The sequence below is a fragment of the Notolabrus celidotus genome, chromosome 5, assembly GCF_009762535.1.
Source record: "Notolabrus celidotus isolate fNotCel1 chromosome 5, fNotCel1.pri, whole genome shotgun sequence".
Lineage (NCBI taxonomy): Eukaryota > Metazoa > Chordata > Actinopteri > Labriformes > Labridae > Notolabrus > Notolabrus celidotus.
In genome coordinates, this window is record NC_048276.1 from 34,871,203 (window position 1) to 34,892,198 (window position 20,996).

The 20,996-nt window shown below is 41.8% G+C and overlaps 1 protein-coding gene across 1 annotated transcript in view; it reads right to left on the reverse strand.

Annotated features, from left to right (window-relative positions):
• Window positions 1–962: 962 nt before the first annotated feature.
• LOC117812519 (14-3-3 protein epsilon) overlaps window positions 963–20,996 on the reverse strand; it is a 32,144-nt gene continuing 12,110 nt past the window's right edge. Inside the window, exons 2-6 of the mRNA XM_034683341.1 lie at window positions 17,287–17,486; window positions 11,786–11,892; window positions 8,671–8,877; window positions 7,756–7,892; window positions 963–2,067 (exon numbers count right to left, since the gene is read on the reverse strand). Coding sequence (XP_034539232.1) covers window positions 2,015–2,067; window positions 7,756–7,892; window positions 8,671–8,877; window positions 11,786–11,892; window positions 17,287–17,486 — 704 coding nt within the window. The 3' untranslated portion in view covers window positions 963–2,014. The remainder of the gene's footprint in view (window positions 2,068–7,755; window positions 7,893–8,670; window positions 8,878–11,785; window positions 11,893–17,286; window positions 17,487–20,996) is intronic.

Consider the following 20,996-nt stretch of genomic DNA (forward strand, 5'->3'; position numbering starts at 1 on the left):
TGTTAGCTGGTCCTTTTGTGGCAGGGCTGAAATGCAGTGGAAATGTGTTTTTGGTGTTAAAGTTCATTTTCAAGGCAAAGAGGGACTTTGCAATTATTTGCAGTTGAGCTGATCACTCCTCATAACATTCTGGAGTATATGCAAATTGCCATTATAAAAAATGAAACAGCAGACTTTGTGAAAATTAATAGTTGTGTCATTCTCAAAACTTTTGGCCATGACTGTATGCACCAACGGAGCAGTGCTCTGAATTTCATTGTTTGCAAGTCACGCAATGACAATACAGGCATTCTATTCTATTCTCTGGACGTTAAAACAGAGAGCTCTCTGAGTGTTTCAAAGTAAACTAAAGACTCACCTTTTTAATCTGGCTTTTAATTTGGAGTAATTAATTTTTACCCTAGAATGCATAATTATAATCAATATATTAATATTTATTGATCCTATCTTATCCATTTATTTATTGTATTTATCTGATCCTTTTAACTTTAAGTGATTTTTAATTTTGCTGAAGTATTTCATTTATGATTATTTTATTTTACCTCTTGCTGTTGTTTTCTGTCTCAGTTCTATTGTAAAGCACTTTGAGCTGCATGCTTGTATGTATGAAAGCTGCTAAATAAATAATGTTGAGTTGACTATTATTAGTCAAAGTCACAGCTGACACTTTTCAACAAAACTGTGCATTCTAGGTGGGTTGTTCCTTTAACTTAAACCTATATAAGTTAGATACTTATGGAAATGATCACATTCTCTTTAAGACTATTCAACACCTTTAAACTCTGTGATTTCATAGTTATCTGAGCTTTTCTGGAGTCAAAGGATTTGAGTTCTTCGCAGAGTCACTGCGTCACGTCTCCCCTACAGAGGGAGTCAGTTCTGCTGCAGGCCTGCACTGCCCTCTGCTGGTTCACCACACATTCAAACACACTTCAAGGAAAAAAGACCAAACCTCAGACGTGTTGATTCAACATTTCTCAATTTGAAGTTTAATGTTAATTCCATGCTGTGTTTCAGTAAGAATACAGATGGTACTTGTGGCTCCGGTGAGAACATCCAGTAGTACAAATCAGATTCACGTTACACATACTGAACAGAAGGAAGAGAGGACGAAGAAGAGAGAGGAGTCAGAAAGAGTGGAGACGAGGAAACCTGAAAGAATCAGGGGAGTAAAGATACAGCAGGCCTCTATTTCCCAAACTGTGTGTTTCTTATAGTGCCAATGCAGAAACTGCATCACGTTACAATCAAAGAGTGTGGAGCATTCCCCTCCCACGCACACACGCGCACGCCTCGTCTGCTAAAAAGCCTTTACTTGACTATCTGCCGTTAGCTAAAGCTCTACAGCCTCGCAGCAACAATACTTGGTCCGAGAGTGGACAAGGATAGAGGTCAGAGCGATGCTCGGAGAGGGGGGACATTCTGCTTGTTGTCGACTGTATTTAAAAAAAGAAACACCGATGATGTGTGCAAGGAGCAGGTTTTTGTAACCACAAAGTAAAGAGGGCACTTAGTTCTTCTTAAAAGCTTTTACACATCCCTTTTAAGCCTCCCATCACTGCTCCATTTCCTCTATTCGCAAACTGAAATGTTTCCGACTGACTAAAGTATGGACGAGAAACTGTTCATAAACACACATACACAGGAAAAACAGCAAAGAATCCTCTTTAAATAAACTCTTGCATATGTGTGTGTTACAAATACAGGCGAGCGTACTTGGCAACGGATGATACAGCAAAGTAAAGCGAAATAAAAACAGTAAAAGAGAGGACAGGGACCTTAAAGGGTACAGGCTTGCAAAATAAAGGTAAAACCCCAGGAGGAGTGGAGGAGAAGACCCGGGAGAGGACGTGCATACGAGGAGGAGAGATGGAGGAAGAGGAAGAGAGTGGGCTGCAGGAGAAGCCCAGCTGAGAACTGTGGCTGGGGACAGGAGAGAAACCATGGAGGAGGAAGAAGAGGAGGAGGAGGAGGAGGAGGAAGAAGAGGAGGGCTTGTCTCGAGTTGTTCGGTCTCACTGGGTCTCTTCCTCCGCATCTTGCAGTGCTTCTTTGTTCTGTTCTTCACCTGAGAAAACAACAAGAACAGGGAACAATTAGAGAGGTAGATATGAGGAAGAGGAGCTGGATGACAGATGAAGCGATCTCCGAGGAGCGCCAAGGTGCCAGCTCCAATTATCAGAGGAGCGCCACACGTCTCTGCTGCTGTTAGAACGCGGAGCGGGTTATTCAGGGCTGATGGAGTCAAGAGATGCAGCTGTCGGTCACGAAAAGGAAAAATGTATCTGCAACTTTTCAGAAAATGAACTGAGACAAAGAGAGCCACATGTCAACCCGTGCTCTGGGTCTACCTCTCTAATCTGTGCCTGCTGATTTGCAATCTGTGGGCGAGGTGTCGTAAATTTTGGGCTCTCTTTTATTAACGTCTTACGGAGCCAAGTCAAACACAACACAGCATCATCCGTTAGAGGAACCACAGAGGCTGTTAACACTAAACGTTTGTATTAGTGTTTTAAAGGAGGACTCACAAAGAGCAGACTAAAAGACTTCATCTCTGACCGTGAGAGTCCAACATCAGTGTGTTCTCTATTAAATGACAAACACTCTGTTAGACCAACAGTCTTCTATCTATGACTTGTGAATGTGAACTAATCATTGGAGAGAGAGTATGTTTGGTGTTTTAATGGAGAGTTGCAGATTCATTTTCTCTGAAGTAACTTATCGTTTCAGCTCTTCAGTGTCAGAACATGCAGTCGTGTTCAGAGAGTTTCTGGGCCAGTGATCATGTGACGTCTCAAACTGCATGCTGGTGTGTTTGATTCACTTGATTTACAGAAGTTGTCTCTGTGCTCTTCCTTTACCCACATCCTGAAAGTCTATTTAATGAAGTGTATGAAGTTAATAGTTAATGCAGAGTTGACTCAGTGTCAGACTAACGACTCTGCTTTGAGCTGCTAGGTTTTCAGTTTTCTTCAGTGCCGCTCTCGCTCATTTGAGCTGTGTTTACATTCCACTCCAAACGTCTTTAAGACCCGCCTACCTCTCACCCTGCAACATGATTGGCTGTTCAATGTAGGGGTGACCCCGACTAAGGATTTGCTTAGTCGAATCTGATTCGTCAGATTTTGCCCATAGTTGACGAATAGTAGAATGTTTGTTGTTTTTCCTTATTGACCCAAAGTCTGCATGATGGTGACCGCATGACAATATTACACATAACCATTTACAATTAAAGCTGGGGTTGGTAGTCTTGGAAAACTGGCATGAATTGAATGTAGCATGTCTTCAGGACTCCGTTTTTTGTGTGGTCCGGTAATCCTTGATCTCACAGCCCTCTTCATGAAGCTGCTCCTCATCTTCATCACTATTTCTAGGATCAACTGAAGTTTTATTTCCTGACATTTTGAGCTGCTATGAACGTAGAAAGATTTAAAGGCCAGCTGAGGTACGTCTGCTCCACAGGTCCCGCTAAATGGTCCACCTTTAATTACCAGGGGAGATTTAATTACCACTTTAAGGAGATTTAACACTTCCAGAGCTGTTCTCAGAATTACATTAAATAAGTTTATATTTATATCAAAATAGGATATATGAGACACTATTTTTAAGGGAAACAGGAAAATAATGTAAAATTAGACATTGAGCACCCCCATGGTTTGAATGGAATGATCCACGTTTCATATGCAAATGTTCGACTATGAGATTGGCAGTCGACTAAGGCTCGTTAGAACGAATCGTCGAATATTCGACTATTTGGGGTCACCCCTAGTTCAATGCAGTCTTCTTCTGTCTAATGTTAGGTGGGAACTAGCGTTTAAGGCTCACTAGCGGCACCCTTTGAAATTTATAACCAACATTTGTCATATTTATATTAAGAAAAATGATATGGTGACATCACATATCCATTATTGTATTATTCATTCCGGTCAATATGACTCATTTCAAATGTAATATTAGTCATAAGTCTTAAAGATATTTCACTGTCAGAGCAAAGTCATGGGCGTGTCACAACTCAGGACGGTGCTGACAGTCATGTTTTAAAAATAAAGAGGAGGTCTGTATCTCAGTGTCAGCACAGATCCTGGTCTGCAGGTGCTCTGTCGGCAGGTACAGAGATGTGGAAAAGATGAGAGCTGTCGAATGCTGATGTATGTTTATTTCAGAGACCGCAGGGTTTACCACAGACCGTGTCAACATGCAGTCCAGTGAGCACCAGTTAATTCACAACAGCCCCAGTCAGATTTAGTAAAAGGGTAAAACGCCTCGGGAACTTGTGCGACGGGTTGCTTAGAAGAGTTACCATAGAGACAGCACAGCCATCCGTGTAATGAAGAATTAAGAGGCAGGACTAACAAAAGGCTGCAGAATCCATCATGATTAAAATAGAGAGCGTAACAGTGCTCATTAGCACCGCTAAGGCAGGCTGGGATGTGAGAAAGCTACAGGTGACGGAGACGCAGCAGCAGGAGTGTCACATGTAGCTCGTCTGGAATAATCACACTTCAGCAGGCTGCGTTCACAGGTTTAAACTGTGCTTTACACACACACATACATACACACACACACTAACACACACAGACACACACACACACACAAACAGCTGAGTTCATGGTGCTGACGTGCACTGTGGAGGAGCAGGGTGTACACAAGAGCTCAGTCAGAGTCCAAGGCTGCAGTGACTCAGAGACGGTTAATGATGACATCATTAACTCTTATCTGATGACTGAAGGTAAACCACGTACCAATCAGGAGTCTTATTTCAAGCTCCTGTTCTAACGGTTCTCCTTTCATCTTTAGTTCTTTATAAATCATATTAAATGTTTATGCTTCTCTCTCAACATTTGTCATGATGCTTTTCATCTCCTTACCTTAAACCCTTCTCTCATCCCTCCCTACGTCAACCCCTTTTTATCCCTCCCTACCATGACCCCTTCTCATCCCTCCTGATCGGAAAACCTCTCTTCCTACCCTACCTCAACTTTACTCATCCTTCCCTACCATGACCCCTTCTAATCCCTCCTTATCTGAAAACATCTCATCCTTACCAACTTCAACTTCACTCATCCTTCCCTGACTTAACCCTTTCTCATCCTACCCTACCTCCACTTCACTCATCCTTCCCTACCATGACCCTTTCTAATCCCTCCTTATCTGCAAACCTATCTTCCTACCCTACCTCAACTTTACTCATCCTTCCCTACCTTGGCCCCTTCTCATCCCTCCTTATCTGAAAACATCTCATCCTACTCTACCTCCACTTCACTCATCCTTCCCTACCTTGGCCCCTTCACATCCTACCCTACATCAACTTCACTCAACCTTCCCTACCATGAACCCCTCTCATCCTTCCCTACCTTGACCTCTTCTCATACCTCTTTTTCTGAAACCTCTCTTCCTACCCTAACTCAACTTTACTTATCCTTCCCTACCTTGACCCCTTCTCATCCTTCCCTACATTGATCCCTTCTCATCCTACCCCACCTTGACCACTTTTCATCCTTCCCTACCTTGACACCTTCTCATCCCTCCTTTTCTGAAAACCTCTCTTCCTACCCTACCTAGACTTTTCTCATCCTTTCCTACCCTGACCCCTTCTCATCCTTCCATCTTGCCCTCTTCTCTACCATGACCCCTTCCCATCCCTCCTTATGTGAAAACCTCTCATCATACCCTACCTCAACTTACTCATCCTTCTCTACCTTGATCCCTTCTCATCCCTCCCCTATGTGTATACCTTTCTCACCTTTACCTTCCTTAACCTCTTCTCTCATCTATCCCTACTTTGACTTCCTCTTACCTCACTTTACCTTGACCTCCTCTCATCCTTCCCTTCCTCAGTCCCCTCTCATCTTACTCCACCTCTCCCCCTACTCTTGTCTTTAAGTTGTGTTGCTGAAATGTACTATACACATGAAATACATTCAACATCATGTTGTCTCTCTACTGGTCGTGTTGTATTGGCAGTTCACAAACGTCCTGAAACACTACCATGCTCTCAAAAAGACAACATGTCCAGAGGATAAGCTTTGTGCAGACAGAGATTGTAAAGGTTTAACCGATTGGAATATTGCTAAAAAATTGTGTTGAGGTTAAAAGACTTGGGTCATGAGACAAAGGATTAGATTTTGAAGGATGAGGAGAAAAAATAAATCCCGTCTTTCGTTGTTTGTTGAGTTTAGAAAGAACATTAACACAACCTTAAAAGAAAGACTTTCACCACCTTGCGAACACCGTGCAGACATAAAAACACACAGCACACCGGTTGGATTTGTGCAGAGACGAGGTGAGGACCAGGTGAGAAACTAATCTCAGCTGTGTGATCCTGCTGAGGGCAAACAGCAAACATCTTCTCCAACCAAACACATTCAACAAAGCTGGAGTCTGTGCTGTGAGGAGGTTAGGGTGGTGAGACAGGTTGACAGAGAGAATGACTTACAACAAAGACCTCTAGAATGGAGGAAGAGTGAAGGAAGAGGGCGGTCCTTAAGACTCTAGAGAGGGACGAGGAAGAGATGATTAGAGCAGTGAGTGAGAGCCTGAGAGAGAAGCCAGGGAGGGAAACCACTGTGATGATGGAGAGTTACAGAGAATATTAGTCATTTGTTCCAAGTTATCGAGACATGCTCAGATTTTCATCATCCTACACACAGTCAGTCCGAATCAGTGACCTCTCAGAGGTTACTTACACACCCTTACCAAGCGCCTATAAGAATCACTGTCAAACTAACGGCGTTTCCGGCCAGAGGAACTTTACCCGGTGGACCCAGGGTCTAAATTTAGTTTAGGGGTAGTTAATCTCCCCCCTGAAAAGCCCCTGCTTGGAGGGTAGTACTTTTCAAAGGTTACGGGACTTTTGGGGGGCAGAGCCTCCAATGCTGAACGTGTCTGATTGGTAGATTAACCGCAGTGTTTTTATTCCGCCCGCCATCCACAATAACATCACACACATCTGTGATTCACTTGATTTCTCTTTCTTTCATTAGTTTTTATTTGTTCTATGTTTCTCCCGGTGTTACAGTTTTAAAAGTGACCCTGTAAACGGGAGACCTTCAGCTGAACGTGTCAGTGTTTGTGGAGTTTACACAGCTGTTGAAACACAGAGGGAGTTCCTGGGAGATATTTAATGATTGTCTAAAGACTTTTAAGAGGGATGCATCCGGCTGAGAGTCTACAGTTAACAGGGTTGCTGTTTAAACCAAAACACCGTCCGATCTCGGCTTTAAAATCCTTTTGAACTCAAAAAGCTGTGGCAGTGTTGAAACATCTTTGCTACTCGCGCTTATCTCCTCTCACGTGTTGATTCAGTGAATCCATCTGTGATGAAATATAGCACCATCTAAAACAGCACCAGCTGAGTCTCTTCATGCTAACAGGCTAACTGTTGTGTTGCTTATAATGATACCTGCCTGTCCGTCTGCTTCTATGGTGTCATCTGTGATGAATGGCATTCCTCTTTGTTTTACTGCCCTCTACTGGTCTGGTGGTGTAGTACATTTACTTTTTTTTCTCCTCCATACGTCACTGGCCTGATTTACACAATCTACCCGGGGCTTCAGTCCGCGGTCGAAATGGAGACAACAATGGGGGCACAGGAACCTTTTAGTTCAGGGGAAAGTAGTTCTGGGGGCTAAAAGGCCCCGGAACCCTTGGTCCAAATGCACCTCAAGAGTATTTCTGCCTGAATGCTGATTCCTTAAAGCAATGATCAGAGGCTACAACAGAAAGGGGATATAGCTATGAGGAAAGGCTCTCTCACCATCTCCCTGCACATCTGAGGTCCATAGTGTCAAGTTGTCACGTAGCAACTGCATGATAAGTGTTGAGTCCTTATAGCTCTCCTCACTCAGCGTGTCCAGTTCTGCAATGGCGTTGTCAAACGCCAGCTTCGCCAAACTGTCAGCAGAGAGGACACAAAGTTACTCACACAGTTAACAGTAGAACATTCATAGTCAGCTGTACGACACAACGTTTAAACTCATCTGATTTGTCTGTTTTGATTCTGTTAATGTCACTCCACTCCAGGGGCAGAGAGCTGTACGTCAGGATGGAAATTAGCAATCTGTTCCCTTTTAGGACTATTTTGAAGTTGATGTATTCCTGAGAATCATTAGACAACATCCTGCAGAATTGTCAGCCAACAGCTGGGGGACACAGTCTCCTTTGATGTGGATTGAGCAACAGTTAGACGGGTAGTTCTTTAAAACATGTGGATGGTCTTTTTTTTTTTAACCAAGCACTTTCCATTAGCTGATTCTGATTTCTGTCCAGCTTTTGTATGCTCTTTTTGAAGTGTTGTATTGTTATTTTTTATGCAAAATCTCTATCCTATCACCAGTGTTGCTCTAAAGTACTCTAAAGTGATCTAACCAGCTCATGAGGGGCTATTTCTTAAGTTTTCACTTATGTAGTTTTAAAGGTGAGTCACCCTCAGTCCTCCTGTGTGTTTAGTTCTGTTGCCCCTCAGATAAATGTCTTGTTTGTTCCCTCTCCTAAATTCCTATCTATGCTCCCTGTAACTGGGTGACCTTTCCTGTCTCTCGTCTGGCACTGGGCAGAAGTGCACAGTCACTCTATCAGGTCTTTCCCTTTAAAACAGCTCCCGTTTTAAAGTAGACGTGTCTGCGATGAGACCAAACAAGCTGAATATGTAACAGAAGTTGGTCACACCTACCCGCATGCACGGTCTGGCGAATTGAGGATTTCATAATAGAAAACTGAAAAGTTAAGGGCCAGTCCCAGGCGGATGGGGTGCGTTGGAGGGAGTTCGATCATGGCGATGTCGCTAGCAGCTTTGTATGCAACCAAACTGTTCTCTGCTGCCTCCTTCCTGTCGTTGCCTGTGGCGAACTCTGCCAGGTACCTGTGGTAATCTCCCTTCCTGAACACAGGACACAACATGTTAGGACAAAAGTATCACAAACATTACAGAGGGGGTTCACATGACAATGATAAGTCAAATAAAACACGACAACATACAGATGATTAGGATTTCAACCTTCACAATCTAAGCATCCCTTCATAGAGATCATGGATAAAAGAGTGTTTTTATATCAGCTCAGTTCATTAAATCAACAACAAACAAGAGGAGTTACTTTATAAATAAGAGGCTTTCACTAGATCCTCATTATTTTATTATAGCTCTGTGATAATGTGGTTTTTAATGCTGGGCCATAAAAAGGGATCTTAAGGGTCGCTGTGTAATGGAGGCGAGACAGTCTGCTAAAGCAGGACTGAGCCCGCTGAGGAGGAGTCCCGTATATCAAGCTGAGAACGACCAGAGGCAGAACAGCATCGACTGTCTGAGTGCACAGAGTCAAGTAAATAAAGAGGAACCCTGCTGCCTGCTGTAGAAGTCAAAAGAGGAGCAGAGCCATCATGAGAGAGCGTCAGTTATATGCACAGAAAGATTTGAGTTGTAATAATTGAAGCATTTCTTAATTATTATTAGTATTATTATTATTGAATAGGCCTGTGGTGTGAGGGTTCCCTTTGAATCATCATGCACAATCCAGTTAATGAGTTGATGCATTATTTCTGTAAGAAATCTTTCTGCCTTTAATTTTAATTACAAACAGATTTTTTGGTACATTTTTTGTACATAAATAACCTTTTCTGTTTGGTTCTCTGTGCAGTTTGTAAACAGAAAACCAGAAAAAGACCACATGTTGGGTGTCCAGGAGTTCATTTATTGATTCTGTAGTATTAAACAGGTGTTGATATTGTTTGATTTTTACAAGAGGTGCATGTTGGTTTAAGTTCTGGTCTTGTGAAAACCCTTGGTGGAGGTTTTTTCTTTGTTTTTGGCACTTAAAGGATTTTTTTCGTATTAGCGAGCTTCTCTTTGGTCAGTCTTTAACATGCCGGCTTGAATGACTTTCACTCCTGAGCCATTAAACATAAACTTCATGGTTAATTTCAAACATTCAACTGTAGGGATGTCCCGATCAGCTTTTTGGCCATCAATCCTAATCCGATTTGTTTATTTTAAATATTTGCCGATACCTAGACCCGATCCGATACTTGTGTTTTCTTAGATAACAGCTGCACAAAAGATAAGGGAGTTGAGCTGCACACTGTTTTTTTCTCCTTTAACCAAAATAAGAAATAAAAAAAATAACTAAAATATGTTTACTCCATTTAACTTAATCCAGCTGGTATTGTTGTAAAACTCATAATCTGTTTAATAAGCTCTGCTGTATAAGACCAAGAAACTGGTGTGCTTCATTACAGCACGCTTAAATCCCAGGGTGCTCTGAACGCAACTCTCACGAGACAGTACGTGATTTACAACGGCAGCATCCGGCTGTGAGACGGAAATATTGGGAGTGACAGCAAGATCAAACACACCCGGTTGCATGCCACAAGCTAGGTATAGAGAACAGCAGCTGCCGCTAGCCACAAGGATGCTAATGCTAATGTAACAGACTGTCCTGTTTTTGGTTTATGTTTTGACCTTTTTGAACCGTATGTCCCTGCAGAGTTACCGTAGGGTGCGTAGAGCAGATGCTTTTTTCTGTGCCGTGTTTGGCGGTGCACATGTGAGTTCTACAATAAAATCTAAATCATGTCTTGAGTTCTACATCTATGTCCCATTTATTATTTTCTCATTGTGTACGAGTGTAGTGTAGTGTTGCAGTCAAGACCACATTAACCGATACCAACACATGTCCGGGACCAGAGTGCAACAAGACCGAGACAAGACCAAGACCATATATATCAATTAAATCATCATGATGAGAGTTAACAAAATAAAAGACTTCTGTTTATTTCATATACGTTTGCTTTAAATACAATTGACAGCAACAAACAAGGTTTGGTTTGGTCTTTGTTACCTTTCTTTTGACGCTCTGAGAGAGACTTTTGACTCCATCAGTTTCATTTTGGTCATCGTTAGTTTAACTTTCGCTTTAGATCTCAGGAGAGGTAGGAGGTTGTAGCGATAGCTGAGCAGGATTATTTTGTCAAGCCTCTTTTTGCTCATTAGTTGTGTGCATTCTCTATTTTCTAATATTTGTAGTGTTTTTATCTGATGGGTTATAGGTGTCGACTGTGGTAATCCTGTGGTAGGTATTTATCTGTGCCCTTCTCTCAGTGTGCCTCCAGAGTTTTTTTATTCAGCGTCTATTTATTACTTAATTAAAGTCTTAACAGACACCTCTGGTCACAGGCACACAGTCTCTCCTCCTGTCATCTGTCTCCATTCATTAACACTTTAGTGCAGGGAGCAGATCACTCACTGTAGCACCGTGAAAATTGTGGCTATAACAGGTGAGGAAAAAATGAATGAATTGAGGGGGGGGGGGGGGGGGGGGGGTTCTGTCTTATCAGAGTAATGACAGGGACACAGAGTGCATCAGTGGTGGTCTCGACCAGTCTTTATATAAGATACGGAGTCCGCCAAGTCCGAGACCGAGTAAAAAGCTTTCGATTCCAAGACCTTAAATAAGCAGTCTCGAGACCAAGACCGGTCTCGAGTACTAGTGTAGTGAACTCACAACGCTCAATTACACTAATGCATTAGCCCTCAGCTGCAAATTGTGTTCAGTGGAAGCGGGTGTAAATAATTGGATGAGATGATCAGCTCGTTTGACGATCACCGATCAATTAAAAAAGGTCCAGATCGGCTCAGATCTGATAGTTGAGATCAGGATTGGGACATCCCTATTTAACAGTTGTTAAAGGAAATGGATTAGTCCAAAAAAAACCATGCAGCATTTAATTTGGCTGCATACTTTAGAACAGAGTAAAACTATAATTGAAATGAACAGGAAACTTCAGATACATACATTTTGTAGTAGAAAACCTTTGACTCTCCTGTCACTGCAGCTAAAATGAGGTGCTTGTCCAGTACATCCAGAATGTCGTTGCAGATTGATTTCAGCTCTTTCTCAACCTGCAGAACAAAAAGAGACACAAACAGTTCTGTCAGGTACATGTGGGCTCATGGAAGACCTCAGAGGGGAGGGGTCTAATGTTTAAAGCTTATTCAGCTGAGGATGGATGTCAGTGTTAAGACTGCTGCTAACTAATTAACATGAATGTCAATATTTCCTCTATTTCTGTCCCAGTATTGATCGTCCCTCAAATATTCTGTCTACCCCACAGAAACCACAGTGAGGAGTTGGCAGAGGTGCGCAGGGCAGCTTCTGGGTCGGTCTCTGTGGAAGCATTTGTCACAGAGGGGATGTCTGGGTTCGGTGTGACAGGGTCTGTGTCAGCTGTCAAAAGTCTGGCATTTCAACATCACCATGTGGAAACATGTCCTGCAAACACAGCAGCTCTCTGAGGAGCCTTCACTAAGTCTGGAGTCAGGGGCAGAGGAAACTGGCACCTCTTCAGTTCTTTAAAAGCCTCACAGAAAAGTAGACTAAGATATAATAAGTTAACCTTTGTTTCAGAAAAACTTATTTCCAGTATTTCAATATAAATAAAACTTGGTTTGTATAATACTGAGGAGGACCCACTGTCTGCGATAGAGACCTCTACTGAACCAGCATAAGAGGCGTTAAATGTTAGGGATGTAACGGTTCAAGGTGTGCGCATGTTCAGTCAACTATACAATTCATCGCTCCCCCCAGTCAGACAATTCTTTTTGGGTGAAACAAGTCATCAATGCTTTTTGTAATGTAGGTTTGAAATGTTGGTCAAATGTTGTCTAACTATAGCGCTACCACCCGCCACTACAGGGCTGTAGCTCCGGGTAATGACAACTTATAATTAGGGGTAGGATTTGCTGGTTGACTCACGATACAGTACCATACGACACGCGATACTTGGCCCACGATAACTTCAATATCACAATACAGTGATAATCGATACATTGCAAAAGAGTGATGTAACAATATATCACGATATCCAGTAAAGCAAATTATAAAATCTGCTCATTGAAAGTTAAAATGCAGGATTCATGTATTTATTCACTTCACTCTGGTTTCACTGAGATGAAACAATGTTCATGTTTTAGTCTGTAAATGAAATTTAGAGCTTCATAACAACTGTTGGTGTAAAGATGACATTTCTTTATTCACCGTGACGTCAGCTAGATCTTTTCAGTCAGCATTCAGCATCTCAGCCGGTCTCAGAGCTGAAACAGCTTCATCTCTTTTCTGATTTAAGATCAGTTAGCACGTTGTAGCTCTTTTTCTACCACTGTCTGACATCGGACTGCCTTCTTCTGCAGCCTGTTGCGTGGGTAAGTTCAAACGTAGCTAAGCTGAACATAATTTCTCATTTAGGATGGAGTTTACACTCTACTATTGTTTTGGTCGTTGCACCAGCTGAGATAGTTCCAAAGTGAGCTGGAGTTACAACTTAATTCTTACACTTAGCTCTGAGTAGGTGTAAAGTCCTCTGTAGAGTACCGATTGACATGAAGCGTCTTTTTGAAAGGTGGGATGATTTGGAGGTTGAGGAGATACAGAGGGTTTGCCCAGCTAAAGTACGTCTGCAATGCGTTATACACAAGAGATTACATCCTTTGGAGCACAAATCTTGGTCATCATATTTTTCCAGAGTATTAACATATGCTGTGACACTTTATCAAGGTTTACATAACTTTTGCTTTTATTCTGCGACAGTAACGGCAGTTTGCGGAAATGTGTCTTTCAGCTGTTAGTCAGTTCAGAGAAGATCAGGCACAAAAGATAAAAATATAACAACCATAGACTGTAAATAAAAATGGACAGCGTTGCTTTGCCTCTTCCCATTATACGGTTCTGAAGCCAAAAAATCCCACTCCTGGGCGCAGCCATTGTGCAGACAGAGCCTGTGAAGCCACTGTAACAAGTCCCGCCCTACAGCGTAGCGTCACAAGACGCTGTGTGTCCTTTGAAGTTTCGTTCTACGGCGGCTGTGAATCAAAGGAAACCAGGGAGTAAAACCCCGTTTTTTAAACTCTAATAACTAACGAAAAATAAACTTTTCAGGAAAAAGAGGCCTTGAACACAAAACAGTCAAATAAGAACGACATGTCACCACAGCATACGGATGTGAGAAACATTCGTGCAACGTGTATTTATTTTTTACAGTTGGACTGCTCCCCCATTCAAATGAATGGAGAGACAAATTTTTTGACCTATACTGCAGCCAGCCACCAGGGGGCAGACACTCCTCTGAAAGCTTCACCACCAGCCGAGGGAGCTGTTCCCTTGGTAACAACCCCTGCATCAAAATTGTTCCTTTCCTCTGATTGGCTGCTGGAAGTGTAAACGTTTTATCTGCAACAATGTTTTGGTTAGTTTGGGGGAAACTAACTAGTTTCATTGTGTGGTTAAGTGTGGACTTTGCACCCTAATGTAGGACACAACTTACACACAGCTGGTGTTTAGCTGTTGTGAACTTCTTCAGCGGTCAATAAACTACTGTTCATGTTAATCTCATTCATGCAATTAGGGCCATCTTATGGGGTCATTAAGTAGTGATGCGGTGAGTCAGATTGACGGGGAAATCAAGTGCTATATTCAGTCCCTCATATTGATACTTTTACACACAGGTCAGGACGACGTTATATTGCCATATTGATATTTTGTCCCAGCCCTACTCTTAATTCTCTGCTGCCTGGATGTTGATCAAGAAAATGGAGACAAAAATGTATGCGTTCAAAGTGTTTCCTTACCTTTAGTCTAATCTAGTTGTCTGAATTCAAATTCTTGTTTACACAACTAAGAAATCAGTTAAAATGGAACTTTTTTTTAATGGTACCTTGAGACTACACATAAGTGGTACACTGCATCTGCCTTTGATTGCTCTGGTTTGTGTTGTCTCACATACGTAGCTGAATAGAGGCGTACAGACAGGGCGGCTCTTCTCACAGACGATGTATCTGTGGGGATGCTCATACAGCCAACTTCTTTTCATTTGATACGTTTTTTAGCTGTTTTAATTTACTCCTGTAACTTAAAAATATCGCAGAAGTACCTTAGCATCCTTTCAAAATAAAAGTACTTTTGTTGTCCTCAGTGCAAAGCTGCAAAACCCTGAAACTAAAAGCACCCCAAAGATCAGGTTCATGGCATCTCTTCTCTAAAGAACACCCTTATTCCCATTGTGAATCACATGGTATCTGAAGCCAACAGCTAAGGCTAGTCAGTATGCTAATCATTACTCAGCATGAAAATCTCTGGATCTGTAACGATGCAGTCTGGCATTAAATGTCATTAAAGCCAAGTCCAGGACAAACAGAAGATGAAGCAGAAAGTCTCTGCACAGTACCAATATGTGGGGACAAAATAACAACCTTCACATATTGGACTGAGGGAGACATCTATTATCCTACATTAAGTCTTGTGAAATGTCTTCACTCAGTCTACGCCTTGGTGCTACCATCGGCGGGGAGCTGGCTGCAACAGAAGGGAAGAAAAATGGATTTAAAGCTGACTCATGGCTGCTGCTGCTGCCTACCTCATTATTTCACTCAGACGAGTGCTGGTGGGCTGTGAAATCTCACCATTTCCTCTCAAAGTGGAGAGGTCAGTGGAGGAGAGTTTGACAAAGTGCTGCCAAAAAAGACAAGAGCATCTCTGGCGATCTGCCCGCTGGATGAGGAAATTAGATTTCCTAAAGAATGAAACGGCCGCACCTCTCCGTGAAGTAGACACAAAACAAGGTAGCAACTTCAGACGTGTCCACCTCATCTAATGGAGGTTTTATTCTCATCACAATGACGAGTTCAGAACTTCTGCATAAAAACCCTCCGATGTTTGATCTCTGACCAAAGTAACATTTGGTCTGATTCCCCTCTAAATGAAAGCAGAGAGAAATCAGTGCATCGCCCAAAAATAACATTGCACTGTTAATGTTGAAATCTGTTTCAGACATCACACACGGATCACAGCTTGGTGACACCACTTCACTTCTTTGGCCTGGAGAGTGAAGAGGCAGAAAAAGGACGAGAGTTCAAAGCGTTTAACTCATTGCAGATTTCTACAGAAGGGAACGTGAACTTTTCTACATGCTTCTCCATCCAAAATAAATAACACAAACAGAAACACACACCAACAAGTTCACAAAGAAGACAACAGGATGGAGATTCATTTAAATTGGTAGGTGTAGTTCTGGTCTCAAGACTAAAATTTGAAAGTGGTATCAAAAAAATGAATGAAACAGTCAAAAGAAACCTGAAATACCTGAATTACTTGAATTAGGCATCATATACCAATCAAAGCAGCACAGCTTTATATGCATGTAATGATTATTGCACGTGTCTTATTGTGTCCCAGTGTGGAGCTGATTCCCCTAACCTGTACCCTGCTGCATCTCTGTTTAACCAAGCATTAAAGATAATGGATATAAAACCCAGGAGATGGCATCACTGCTACAAACTGAAGCAGTTTCATCTGCTCAGCTTTGATAAAGCTTATAGTTAGAGCTGGATCAGGCTTGGACCAGCTCTTAGTTATGCTGCTATAGGCTTAGACTGCCGGGGGAACTGACACACTGGGATCCTATCTCACCCCCTTCCTCCCAACCCACCTCATCACTTACTTTAACTCTCCCTGTCCCATTAAAGTTACTAACCATAGACCTTTCTGGAGTCCCTGAGCTCCATTGTCTCGTAGGTTCCTCTGAGCTGCCGTAGACGTCCTCCAGCTGATATGGACGTGCTGGACTCCAGCGGCAACAGCTACTACTACTCGTCTCATCACTATCACCGCTCCCTCTCTCTTATTCTCCTCTATCCCTCTTTCCAGACCAAACTCAGTCGAGGCAGATGTCTAACATGAGTCTGGTTCTGCTCGAGGTTTCTGCCTGTTAAAGGAAGTCTGTCCTCTCTGCTGTAACTAGCTAAATACAGCGAGGTGCAATGCTCATGGTGGATTAAGGTGGGGTAAGACTGAGTCTTATCCTGTCTTGGTGGTGGGTCTCTGTTCATCTTCTTTTATGTTTTCCACACTTGTTTTTGTATGCATGTTATTCTAGGTTATCTTGGTATCTTTCTATCTTCCTCTATCTTACTAAAAGCCTAAGGAGGGAATGGACTTGGAAACTAGCAGTAGCTTTAAACTCTATAAGCAGCAGTTACTGCAGCTGTTTGTAACAGGCAGAAGTTGTGTAATCTGCATTGTCCCTCAAATAAACTATATCAATAAAATAACAAATAAACATACCGAATGGAAACCTTGATGATAATTAACATTTTATTAATGTTCATCTATTGTTAGGTTCAAAGTTGAGCTCTCAAATAATTCATTTATGTGTTGCAACCAAATCTCGGCATAGAGGAGTGTGCAAAGATGAACTCAGTTAAAAATGTACTCAGCAGGTTTTTGTGATAACAACAGTGTCTGACCGTTTTCCTGTATTCTCGGATCATCTTTAGTTTGTCCTCTCCTCCTTTGTTTTCTTCTTTCTGTTCGAGGCTGCTGATTATCCTCCAGGAGGCTCGTCTGGCTCCGATCACGTTCTTGTACGCTACAGACAGCAGGTTCCTCTCCTCCACCGTCAGCTCCACGTCCATACTGGCCACCTTCTTCATCGACTCCACCATTTCTGAGGGAGACACGTGGAGACAAACGGAGTGAGGCCCAGCTTCTCATACCCATCACAACCAGCAGCACAAACATCAACACTGTGCGGGGAGAGATCTGATGCTGTACAGCACAGTGTGAGAAAATAACTATCTCGCTTTACTGACTGAAGGGCTCATCAGACGTTATTGTGTACGTTTTCTTTTCATCACAAATCCACTGACAAGTTTAAATAAGTAACTGATATTTCATTACTCACAATCAAATCTTTACAACCATCAGGTTATAAAATATGAAATGTGTTAAGCTGTTATTGTTCATGTTCTACATACATTTAAACAGAATTGTGCAACAAGAATCTGCTTCCTGTGTGCTTTTATCATATATATCAGTGGTGTCCAAACTTTTTTCAAAGAGGGCCACTTTTGATTTTGTCAGAATGCCTCAGGGCCAGCGGCTCCTACTGAGACTTAGGGATCATAAAAGTTATATATGAAATCTCCATTTGATAACAATTATTTTAATTTTTTTCTCAATAAATCAGTAACTAGGTAGTCCTCAGTTCTCCACAAGCCATGTATACATTAGTAAACTTTATCTTCTGGAGGAAAATGCTCGGGCAGTGTGAGAAAAATATTGTATCATTATTTTTCTATGGCAGGATCATGATCTGGATTTCATCACACTTCTTTTTCATGTTGTTTTTAAGACTTTTCTGACCAGCAGAAATGATTTTAAAAACAAAATAATTAGTTTCCTGAATTCTGTTAAGTTTAGTTTTATGCACGAAATTTAGCCTTTTCTGCACAATTCCATAATTCTCAGAGCTTTCCCTTTATACAAGTAGTCCATATGAAGCTTTTTGATATGTTTCCGGATTAACTTTAGTTTTGTGTGTGCGCTTGAAAGAAACTACAAATGTACAGATGATTCAGAATGTGATTCATGCTATAATTAACACATTTTAATATGGAAGCTTGGGGCCATAAATAAATGGACCTTGGGCCGCAATTGGCCCCTGGGCCGTACTTTGGACACCCCTGATATATATCATCATGACATCATCAACAAAACAATGAAGGGACCTTGGAACAAACATCTTCTGCTTCTAACAACTGAAGTATCTTGCTTTTATATAGGGCTGGGCAATTATTACGATAATGATAATTATTGTGATATAACTTTTCTCGATATAAATAACAAATGTTCAATACAAATTTGATATAAATAAACATGTAATTACACCCCCACACCACTGGAAAGGGGGGCGCTAATGAGCCTTAAACGATAGTTGCCACCCAACATTAGACAGGAGAAGAAGACGGCGTTGAACAGCTAATCATGTCGCAGGGTGAGAGGTAGGCGGGGCTTAAAGACGTCCGGAGCAGAATGTAAAAACAGCTGAAACAAGCGACACGGAAGAAAATTCAAAACCTCCTAACTCAAAGCAGAGTCGTTAGTCTGACACTGTGTCGACTCTGCATTAACTATTAACTTCATACACTTCATTAAATCTACTTTCAGGATGTGGGTAAAGGAAGAGCACAGAGACTACTTCTGCTGTGAACACGTTTAATGTCCACCATGACCGTAGAATAACAGAAAACTGAACAAGCATGATGCATTCACTGCACTGTGGGAAACAACATCACTCTCCAGTCCCTCCAGGAAGTTGCGATTTCGCGATCGCAACTATCAACGCAAATTCAACCAATCAGCGCGATTTTTTCGCGGCCTTGCAATTTTATACAATCAGCGCAACTTTCCCGCAAATTTGACCAATTACCTCAATCTCAGCCCCTGCACGTCATCGGTTTTGTCATCAATTTGACTTCATTGGAACATAAACACAAGTCCTCACTTGATCGGCACTTTTCAACAACAAAACACACACGGGGAACGGGTGAAAAGAGGGGACAGCAGGCAGGACAAGTGACCATGACAACGTTGTTACAGATTGAGGGGCTCAGTGTTCGCTTGGTCTCTACCTGCAGCAGGTGAGCTTTATGAACCAGCTCTCCTCACCTCCATGCATCTGTCTCATCTTCATACATGATTTTTACCCCCGGTGTGTGTTAGTGACAAAGACACAACCGGGGGACGTCTGTTTAATATTTGAGGTTTGACGTTTTTGCCGCCATTACTGTAAAAAGCTCCACGTCTACAGCTTGATTTATTCCAGTTTGGTGAAACATCAGACACATTCAGTAAGTTTTGATAAACTCATAGTCATCAAAGATGCAGATTCATTTCAGAGTGCGTGAACTGACTGTCAAGTGCCTGTCTCCCTGCGAGGTGCATTCAGGGACCGTAGTAAATGTGAAATACAGCCCTTTAATGGCATTTTTCTGTGAAACAAGAGAATCAAAATACAGTCAGTGGCCACATCAATAATGTTTTCTAAAAACAACTATAATTTAGCATATTTACTTCCCCCTGAGGTGTTATTGGGGGGAAAAAAGCAAAAAAAAAAAAACGCAACTTTCACGGCAATTTTTTCAAAAAGCTGTTGCAAAATCAGGCTTTTTGGGCCGCAACAATCACAAAAAAATCCAGCGAAATCCTGGAGGGACTGACTCTCCCTGTAACCCTTAGTAATCTTAAAGGGGAGAGCACAACTCAAAACAATACTCTATAAACTGACACACAGAATACAGTTTGATACATCTTTGTTGTAAATTTAAATCAAATTATGGAAATAATCTCAACCTGAGGAAAATAAGAATCTACAAACTAAAACTTCACAAAAAACTATTAAAGACCTGCTTCCTGTTAGCACCGTCAGAAATGATTCAAGAAGCTCATCAGTAAACTAAATCCAGATACAAACTAACAAACTGTCTTCAACTTTAACTCAGGAGCAAAAATCTTAAATTTAAATCAAATCATGATTTGATATTTATTGTGATAATTATCGATATCGACTGATGTGAAATATTTTATCATGATAACAATTTTCAACAATCGCCCAGCTCTACTTTTATATATGTATTTTCTTCATTTAAAACAGGCTCATGTTGAAAAACGTCTCTGCTTTTTACTGCTGACATTTCACAAACACCCAGAAGACACGACCAGTCAAATATGTCAGAGATCAGAGAGGCTTCCTTCAGCTGCAGAGATGTACTGTACAAACAACACTCACACATATCACAAGCTCTGAGCTAGGTCTGACAGGCGACAGCATTCTTTACCTCTGACTGGATCGAGAGGTTTGCTGTCTGCATCCTCACAGCAAAGATCAGGAACTCTGCATGCTGCACCAGGATTCATATCTGCAGCATGTTTAATTAAACTAAATACACAGACTGCTCCAACAAGGTATCAAACTACCACCACTCAACCTTTCCAGCGATGATGGACTACTGAATTAGCCTCCAATTGCTCTGATTGGACCGTTTACTTCAAGCAGAGTCGGGTTTTCACCGTTTGACATTTTGTAGATTAAACTATAATCGACATATTGATCGACAGTTAATACACCAAATCTCTGTCGTAGACGGCCTGCTGCTGTGGACGTGCCGGACTCCTG